Consider the following 10,645-nt stretch of genomic DNA (forward strand, 5'->3'; position numbering starts at 1 on the left):
CTCCTTGAGACGTAATTAAAAAAAGAAGAGCTTAGCTATAAGAAAAAAAAGTTAATTAAAACGTCGAACTGCTGATAGTCTCCCCATGATAAATTTATAGGCCGTTTTACTGAAATTGAACTTATTTACAGACATATACATTTTTGTTTATATTCACCTATGGTAAAAAAAATGGCGGCACTTCCGGAAACCTCGAGAGCGTGCGTGTTTAGAAATAGAATGTAGATGGCGCTTATCATACTAAGGGTTTCATACGCAAATTTTCTTCAAAATTTTTCTAGTCGGAAAATACGAGGAATTATGCAAATTTCGAGTTCGGTTATGGTGTAGACAGACGGTGCGTGTTGTTTTCTTTTCGAATGGCGTTCGTGTTTTTTTGAAGTTTGTACAATTTTCTTTTTTCTTTTTAAAGTTAACAAGTAAGAAGATTTGGCCAATGGTTTTTACTGTTTTTCTGTCACCCGAAAAAATTCCGGAAAACGAAAATATTTGGTAATTATTAGAATAGGTTTAGGTTAGGTTAAAAGGTGGGCCTCCCGGTTAAGACCCGTCGGCACGCTGACGTGTGTCTAACGTCGCTAGTTATCGATTCACGGTAGTTCTTAAACAAAGTAAGACAAAGAAGTGAACATCTCCTAAAAAGTAGTCAGCTCGTCAATTTACAGTATGGACGGTTACATAAACCAAGTATCACCAAGTCATGGAGCCGGAAAAAATATAGGAGATCCAAACAAAAAAGCGGGAAAAAGTAAGTAGTAAATTTACGTTTTAAAAATGTTTTAGTTTAAAAAAAAGTTTAGATACAGTCGCGTTTTAGTTATTGTCGACGGTCGCCATCTTGTTTGCACATGTAACGTACGTGCGCAAACAAGATGGTGACCGAATGCGCCGCCATTTTGTCCACCATATGTAAATTTAGCCAAATTATTTTAGCTCGCCTCGTATATACTAATCTAGCCTCCTTGACCTATACCTAGGTATGAAAGTGACGCTACCCAGAATGCATCGTATTTTAATTCCCTTTATCCATTGTAGCATGTCCGGTATGATCTACAATTCGAAAAGTGGATAACATAAACTACTCTTAATAGTTAGTGTAACAGACTCTAATAGTTATGTTATTACTTGATATCATCGAACAAAAAACGTTTTCTCACTTCGGAATATAAACAATATCCGACCAGACCGAGAAACGTTTACAGAAAATATTATTATTTACTTTAAAGTTTAATAGAAATTATACACTTGTAAAATTTTCACAGATTTTATAAGTGCAATTTATGATTAGAGTACAAAGTACGATCAAAACGGAGGAAATTAAATTCACAAATGAGGAAGTAGAATATAAATAAAAAAGAAAATTACAGCAGTAATTTAAAAAATTCAAAAACGAAACTAATGACTTTTCGGTTAATGTTACCCTTGGTGCCAAGATGGCGGCTCGTTTCTGATTGAAGCTAGGAAACAGTGGGACGCACGTTTTAACCTAACCTATTCTAATAAATTACCATAATTATTAGCAACCAAATTATTAGAATAGGTTAGGTTAGAACGTGCGTCCCACTGTTTCCTAGCTGGAATCAGAGACGAATCGCCATCTTGGAACCAAGGGTAACATTATCCGACTTTTCTAAATCAAAAAATTATAATAAATGAATAAGTCGTGTCTTTAATATGACATTTCCGACTTAATGTGATGTAATAAAATTTACAATAGACAATAAAATTGACGATTGATACTTAGCTTTAGGTACTTAGGTTATACATGTAGCTTTTTAACAGTATTAAATTATTCGTAAAAAAGTTTTCCTTATTTTTATAAATAAGAAAATAATTCCATTTTCAATTTAAATATTAAAAGTGGAATCTGTAATTTTGTTCATTAATGTCATTTACAAAAAAAAAATTAAAAAAGTGCAAGTAAATATTTAACTTTTGTTTCTTACGTAGTAAAAACTTCCATTGTTTATTTTAATTAATTTCAGCATTTCCGGCATTAAAAAAACGAAAGAATATTGTTTCCTATTTTAGTTTTAAACTTTATTTTCATTTTGAAAAAAAAAATTGCTGTGATTCAACGAAATAAAATAATTTATTATTTTTCTTTTTATACAGTCGCAAAGTAAATTTAAGGCATTTGCAAAAAATTTTAATTACACATTTTTAAAGATAGTTATGAAATATTTTTAATTAATAAATACACACTTCTGTGCATTAATATATTTGTAATAAAATACAGTCTAAATCGAATGAAATGCTTTTCAATAATACACGTATATATAATGCAAGCATTAATTATTTGGAAGATAATAAAGTTTTTAATTAATTTTATAAAATTCTGTTAAAAAACGATTACGCAACGAAGAGTAAAATAAGTAAAATACAAACGAAAATAAGTAGAAAATGATATTTTATGTTACTTTTTTGCATATGGAAAACAACATTTTCTTTTTCAAGTTCATTTCTTTGGACTTTTCTGCAACAATTTCAATTTTCTGTCTTTGTAAATTGCAGTTTTAAACTTAATTAGTGTATTTTGTTTTATGTTTTGTTTTAGTAAAATTTCTTTCGGAAATGAAAATTAACAACTTATTCGTGTAAGTCAATTGTTGCATTTTAATCAGCAAATTATTCCACGCTTTTTCTTCCTTCTATTTAAATTTCTTCTACTAAATATTAACCGCAATTTGTATATTACTAAACAATACGTGTAGAATAATGTATAAAGTATGTAGTAATTATACAATATCGCATCTGTCTCCAGTTTCGTGTATGTTTTTATATAACAATTTACTTACGCACTGTTCGGTATTTAATTCATTATACGAATACTTATCCGACATTAATGATTTCGTCTTTTCACACGATAGGTGTTTAACAAACACAAAATATATCTGTTATATATTTGAACAGAACTTATCGTTCACAATTTCATATAATAAATGTTCTGCGAAATCTCGTTTTTTTCTCTTACGTTTAATTTTTTATTACTTTCTTGACGTGAATAATATATACTTAAATTAACTTAACTATAAAACACAATAATTTAAACTATTATTAAAAATTCTATTTTAGATTTTTAAAATAATTAATATCAAAAATAGATGTAGAACAGATGAATAATTCCTTTCAAATTATCAGTCAGTCGGAATAACCAACTTCCTCACTTAGAAAAGATTGATTTCCTCTTTTCGTGTTAAAGTATAGAAAGTAAAATAATTTAGTCTTTTAGTTATCGTTTAAAGTATTTTATTTCTTCTATACAAACAGATGAGCCCGGCGTTGCGCGAAAAATAGCAACGATAGCATAGATTAAGATTATCAGATTATCGCCGATGTCACCCGTTTTCGCCGGGTGAAAAAATTAATTCCTCTATTAAGAAGCTAATTAGAGATTTTTTAGATTAATCTAAAAACAGGTTCGATTTCTCGCAAATACCCAAAAAAGCGCATCTAAAATATTACAGTAGAAGCCGAGTTATTCAGGGTTTTCCTTACCCTACTCTCTCCCCGGGGATTTCCAGAATTCCCTTCTTAGTGTGCATTGGCACGAAGTACCCCGTGTATCAAATTTCATGTTTCAACTGCTAACCGTTTGACTGTGCGCTTATTATTATAATCATCCAATGTCGATTATATTATAAGATTTTCTTATTTGAAATTATTTAATTTCTATAAATAAGAGAATATACAATAAATAAAATGTTTACAGAATAACTAAACAATTACTATAAGTTTGTTCTTTATTAAAGATATAAAGAGACAGTCTTAATTATCGTAAATTATTTCGCTGATTGATATGAAAGAAAGGTTCGTCAGGATGTAAAATTCATTTAATGTTTTCTGCGAATTTTAATTATAATAAAGAAAGTTAAATAAAAATTCATTATATACTCGACTTTATTACATAAGTTTTTTTTAACGTTTTATAATTACTGAATTTTAAAAAATATTATTCTTTAGATCTACCAACAAGTTTATATACGAATTTGCTATAGTAAAAGGTTTACCTGTGATTAGTGTAAATGCCTGGTAGAAAACGGTCAATTTTATTTATTGTGACCTGGTCAGACTGCCGAGCGGAATTTCTTAATCACATCTTTTTAGAATTTATTTAATTTAAAATATATGCTCTTTACTCAAATTAGTAGTGAGTTGTCCCCGTACATCATACCTTTCCTGTTACAATACCGTCGTGTCGGTCATCTATGCAACACTTTTCAAAGAAAAACTTTCAATTAAAATCACGTGACGTTCGGTCTAGACCGGAAGTTCGTACGCAGTTAGTCGAAGTTTTCTGCCTCTGAGCTTCCCATATCTGGTCTCGGCTTTCATCTATTTAGAACCGTTTTCGAGAACCGCGTGTTGGTTTTGACCTCATAGATTGTGACGTAAAATACCTCGTGATTTGTTGTGACGTGGCAGTACCACGTCATATAAAGAAAAATGTGAGATTAGAATAACGCGTTACGCTGTATGACGTGATAACGTCTACAATTACTTCGGGTCTAAGTTTGACCGCTCCACACCGTAAGAATACTAGTAATCAAGAATACTTTGTATATAAATTGTAGAGAACTTTTATTGTTTTTTTGTAACGTTCCATCTTCAGAAACAGATAGACGCCATCCATCTGATGTCGTCGTCAATTATCATATTTTATTGCTATAAACTTTTTATATTTTTAACTATTATAAAATAGCAAAAAGCTTAATTATGAAAATAGAAATAAGTTTCATTAAAGATTATAAAAGCTGATAACGAGTAAAATGGTCATACACGCCGATCCTAGTGGCGATATACACGTTTCCGTTTATCTCCCCGCCCCATCGATCTTTAATCACCATAATTTAATATCATCAATCTGCCTGATAAGCAAACCTCTCTGCAAAATTTCTGAACTTGTTGACAAAAAGCACGTTAAGTTTCAAACAGGGTAAACACAATCGTGTCTTCCACAAACACACACACAAACACACTAACGTTCATACATAAAGTAATTACCCACCAATTTTTTGCATTTCACGGTGTTTTAAAGTCCAAAAATGTAAACATTTTGGGATCATTTTTACCAATCGCTACATCTACCCTCTGCTATACAAGTGTATAACAGTACAAAAAGTAAAAAAAAAAAAAAAAACGTGTTGTTGATTGGGTGTTTGTCACAACATTGTTCTCTTTGTGTCGCATTTACATTTTCATTTTTATTGTACCTTTGTATCCTTTTCGCTTTGAATGATTGGGCTGAAATTTAAAATATTGTACACCTATACATACTACTTTCGTCTGTTGGTTTGTCCGTCTGTCTATCCTTAATCTCGAGAACGGTGCACTCTAGAACAAATGTAAAAAGGTTAGGGGCAGAAAGCCCGGGTAAACTAAATACTAACGTTCACTTTGTGCAAGAATTCAGGTTATTTCAATTCAAGTGAAATATTTGCAAGCTTATATAATCTTTTAGCTTCTATCTCATATATTAATGTACCCCTTTATTTATACCTGGCTATGAAAGTAAGCCTATCTCAGAATGCATCGTATTTAATCGCCTTTTAGTATTGTAGTATATCCACTACGCTTTACAATAAATTATATTAAATCAAAACAGTTAAGAATAACTACATATTATCTGTTCTGTTGCACGTAATAAGAACATGATGCTGAAAAGCATATGCTAAAAAATGAATACCACGTGACTTTATCTGTCCAACACAGACGAAATAGTAATTAGCCCCTCTTTAGTGCTAGTTAAATAACATTACAATAAATCATGACATAATATTATAACAAATCATAAAATTTTACATAAGGTAAATTGCAAGATTATTTACTTATGAGAGAATGCAAAAGATATTTATACCTCCGGTACACAACTTCAAATACTCGGAGTATAAATATAGTAAAAAATTATAGAACGTGTTGTCTAAGTGTGTATATAAGTACCTTAAAAGGAAATTGTATATATACATCTTTATTAATCTAAGTATTATATTACTTTATTGGTTTACCTGTAAATAAAAAAAATGGTAAAATACTTTATTCATATTATAGATCGAGCATAAGTATTAACTTGTTTTCTGCCTCCATACAGGAGCACCAAAATATTAACAAATGTAAACCGGCTGCGAAGTTGTAGTGTCAGATTATTACACAATAAATTATTAATTAATTATGCAAAAATAATTCATTTTTATATTGTATTTAACATTATTTACTATTTTTACAGTCATTCAAAAATTACAACTTGATACATAAAAGTTTACAAAACTGAGATTAAAGAGTAGGTATACATTGTGAAACAAGCAGTTAAAAAACCGCACACCCGACCAAATTATATTCGTATTTATTAAACTAAATGTAATGAATAACCCTGTATTATTTCGTACCCGCTAGTGTCGTTGGTCATGCCACCTGATATATTCACGATTATCTTTAGAATATGTTTTAATTACTACGTGTTCATTAAATTTACCTTTATAAGTATCTTTTTATATGTGCGATATTTAAGTTTTATTCTTACTAATTTGACAGTTATTAATAATTGAATGTTAACATAATGATTGAGCATACTTGAGGTGTATCGCCGCCCCTTCATGTTCTTTCAGTGTTTTTCCTGACATGCGGCCTGTTTCTCCAATATAGAATTTTGGTCTAATACAATTAAATTTTAATTTATACACCGTACCTTCTCTTACAAGATCATTTGTATGAATCGTGTTATTTATATTTTTTTTACATTTTGTGACATTACGTTGGTCAAAGAGGGGCCAAACACACATTATTTTGTTTAAGGGTATTTTTACATTTTTTAAATATGTTCTTTACATGTCGAAAAAAATAAAAACTTTTATCTTGTCTATATATAATATTATATCTATTAGTTAAATATTGTTTTTGCCATTTAATTAACTGTCAAAATGTTAAGCTTATCCTATGTATGTTACCTAAACGAAGGGCAAGTGCTCAAATTAGCGCATAGATAAGAACTAAAAATTTTACAGAGAACAACGCGAGTTACTTCTATAATAGAAATGATACACTTGTAAAATGTTTTCAGATTTTAAAAGTGCTAACTATAATTAAAACACAAAGTACAATCGAAAAAGATAAAAATTAAGGGCATAAACGGAAAGATACAATCGAAATAAAATGAAAAGTTACAGCAGAAAAAGATTAGAAAACGAGAGTTATAAGTAATTTACACGAGGATATTAGAAAAACAGTTTATAAATAAGCCGGGTCTTTTATATGACACTTTCAACTTAACGTTGCATATTAAAACATACAATCGACAACTTGTAAATACTAAAATCTTCAGAATTCAAGAACAATCAACTTGGTGATCTGTCGCGGAGTACAGAACGAACAGTCTAAGTGTATATATAGAATATGTGTTTGTAATAAGTCTCTAAAATAAAAATGGATCACACTTATAAATATTTCAGAATACTTACGTAATAATAAAAATAATGCGAATCGTTTGTTTCTATATGAGCGAGACAAATGACGAGGAAATTGATGAAAAATTATGTCATCGTCGTCTTCGATAAGAACGAGAAATAATGAATCATTCTCATTATCCGCGTAATTAATTTTCTTTAGCTGTCCGTCGACAACGGACACAACAAGTGCTGGTGTATTGGATTCAGACTCGCGTCTCACTTAAAATAGAAGAGACGACAAGACTCTGAGCAGAAAAGATGAGGTTGGTAATCCTTTTTCCATTCCTATTTTCGCTAGTAAATTGCTGCCAAAATTTCTGGAATGAGTGGGGAAACTTCTCGTGTAAATCGCCGATATACACATGTCGTAGAATAAGTGAGAGTTTCCTTGTAAATGGAACAAAAACAATATATAATTTTAATGTAGGAACGAAAATTAATACTTGTATATCGACAGCAGATAGGTGTCATATATCCAATAAGCACTCGTTTGTGGAAATCTTCAATAATTCGTTATCTCTTAGCTGCAGTGACGAAGAAACCATAGATCTACGTTTGATGAATTGTATAAATGATAAATACGTAAAAAATTTACAATTTATCGTTTGTGACTTGTCAAAATTTATCGTCAAAAGATTCGCTTCGGATTACGCCATCGAGAAAATCGTCATAAAATACACGTTGAAATTCGAACACGATGACTTAAGCTTAAATTCGGACACTCGAAGGTTTTATAACGATAAAAAGACGTTTAATTTCGAAAGTGCATCATTTGTTAATATGTCGTCTCTGAAATATTTAGAAATTAAAAATGTCAGAACTTTCGAAATATTCAACTTGAGTTTCCACGGCGATTTTTCTCTGATTTCTTTGAAAATCAGGAATTATAATTTTACGTTGTTTCAGCACAGACCATTCGAACAATTGAAAAATCTTTTTGAATTACGAGTGAACTTTGGTACATTAAAGGCTTTGCCAGAAGAACTGTTTTATGGTCTTTATAATCTAAAAACCCTCGATTTAAGAGTGAACTTGATAGAATTTGTTCACCTATTAGCCTTTCGACATCTCAGTTTATTGGAACAGTTGAATTTGGAAGAAAACCCAATAACAAGTTTAGCAGAAGACTTGTTGAAAGGTCTTTGGAATTTAACGATACTTGCTATTTCTGGAAAATTCTCAGAATTGCGCTCTGTATTTTTGAAAGAACTCGACAATCTGACAGAATTTCGCGCGTCTTATTTTCCATTACTTCGAATCGAAGAAGATTTCTTTTCCCATTCCATTAACTTACGAAAAGTTGCTTTCGATCACAACGATGTCCTACATCTTCCATCAAATCTTCTTAAAAATAAGTAAAATCTGGAAGTGTTTCAATGTAAGTTGAATAAATTATTAACACTACCGAATGGAATTTTCGAAGGTCCTTCTAATCTCAAAGAAATCGAATTACACGGAAATGATCTAGAAAATATTCCAGAAGATTTTTTTCAACGTTTGTCGACTCTAAAAGAACTAAGTTTATCATATAATCGCCTGACATTTTTACCTAAAAACATCTTTTACCCAACAAATAATTTACGAATTCTCCGTCTTTCTGGAAACAACTTCAGTAAAATTTCTTTTGACTTCAACAACAATCTCGAACAACTCTATTTGGATAAAGCGGGTTTGACGGAATGGCCGAATTTAAATTGGACAAAATACAATTTGACTTATGTTTATTTTCCATTTAACCATTTCGAAACCGTCAAATTGCCGATTTACACTCCGAACCGCATGACAATCGATTTGGATTTCTGTCGCATAAAAACCATTTATATCGATGAATGGAAATACGGGTTCAACAAACCCAGTTATGAATTACGTTTTAACCCAATAACGTGTGATGGAGAAATTCTGCATTTCATCAGCACTATTCAATCGAATTTACAAATTTCATTACAAATATTTCTGCATTTAAAACACATGAAATGTGAAAGAGAAAACAGAAAATTGGTGGATTATGCGCAATTCTACGCTATTAGAAGCCATTGTCCATTGAACTGCGAATGCTTTATGGAAAACGAACACCTCAAAGTCGATTGTAATAGAAAGGGAATAAAAAAATTACCCGAATTTCTGATCGAAAAATGCGACAGTCGTCGATTTGAGTAATAATTACATAAATAAATTCTCGACTGTGGATTATCGAACGTGGAGCAAAGTCACTCGTCTGCACCTGAGCAACAATTCTCTGTTCAATTTTCCGGATTATGTTTTTTTGCCGAACATCGAATTTCTTTGGTTGGACGGAAATCGTTTAACCGAATTGCCTTCCGGATTAATTAATCTGATCGACGTTTCTGCTGAATTTACGGCGTACTTATCAAGAAACAATTGGACTTGTGATTGCCATTCGCAATTTACTAAAGACTGGTTGCTGAGAAACAAAAGGAAGATTGCAGATTTCCCCGATGTTTTATGCGCGAAAAATTCATCTTCTCCGTCCTTGAGTGAAATTGTTTCTGGTGATCGATGCACACAATTTTCTGAAGATAATTCGATGTCAGTAAATTGTTCTGACGCAATGAATTCTGTTTTCGAATAAAAAATCGCAGTTGCTTGTCTCGCTTCACTAATCTTGTTAGGTTTAATCACTGTATTCGCCTTTGTTTATTGTCGTAAAAAAAGAAATGTCGAGAAAGTTGCAGAGCCTAAGGAAGAAAAAGTGATTTATTACAATGTTTACAATTGACAATGTCTGTCAATTCAAATGAATCGAGTTTGAACGCTTTAATGAATAATTTTTCAGAAATTGTTGTTATTGTGTATTCGTTTGTACAGAAATTAATTTTGTACACTTCAAATACGTTGTGCTTTGTTAGTGAATTTTGATTATGAATTATGTAGTATAATAATTATTAATTACGTAATAAATCAGTAAATTTAAAAGAAAAAATGAATATTCAATTGTATAATTAAATGAAATTTGACGGTATATTTATTACGATTACAGTAAAACAACACGTAGACCAGAATGGGTTTCGGTACGTTTAATGCTACGTACCTGTGAATTATATTACAAGCGGTAGCCTTTCTATCGAATACCGAAGACACTTCGCATTTGCAATGCAAGTAGTATGGAAATACGACATGCTTTACGAAAAAATATTTTACACGCTTTATTTAAAAACCATTAAAATGACAAATATTGTGAAAAAAGA

The 10,645-nt window shown here is 30.8% G+C and overlaps 1 protein-coding gene across 1 annotated transcript; it reads left to right on the forward strand.

Moving 5' to 3' along the window:
• The first annotated feature begins 666 nt into the window (after positions 1-666).
• LOC136978350 (leucine-rich repeat and immunoglobulin-like domain-containing nogo receptor-interacting protein 1) lies at positions 667-8,798 on the forward strand. The gene is made up of 2 exons (XM_067274057.1): positions 667-748; positions 7,897-8,798. Exons 1-2 carry the CDS (start codon positions 667-669, stop codon positions 8,796-8,798), a joined length of 984 nt encoding a protein of 327 aa, XP_067130158.1.
• The last annotated feature ends 1,847 nt before the right edge of the window (positions 8,799-10,645 follow it).

The sequence above is a fragment of the Centruroides vittatus genome, unplaced genomic scaffold, assembly GCF_030686945.1.
Source record: "Centruroides vittatus isolate TY-2023 unplaced genomic scaffold, ASM3068694v2 contig_509, whole genome shotgun sequence".
NCBI lineage: Eukaryota > Metazoa > Arthropoda > Arachnida > Scorpiones > Buthidae > Centruroides > Centruroides vittatus.

Coding starts and splice junctions, on each gene's coding strand:
- LOC136978350 (XM_067274057.1), top strand. CDS start 667: ATGGACGGTTACATAAACCAAGTATCACCAAGTCATGGAGCCGGAAAA. Junction 749..7,896: donor AAACAAAAAAGCGGGAAAAA/GTAAGTAGTAAA, acceptor GTATATCGACAG/CAGATAGGTGTCATATATCC.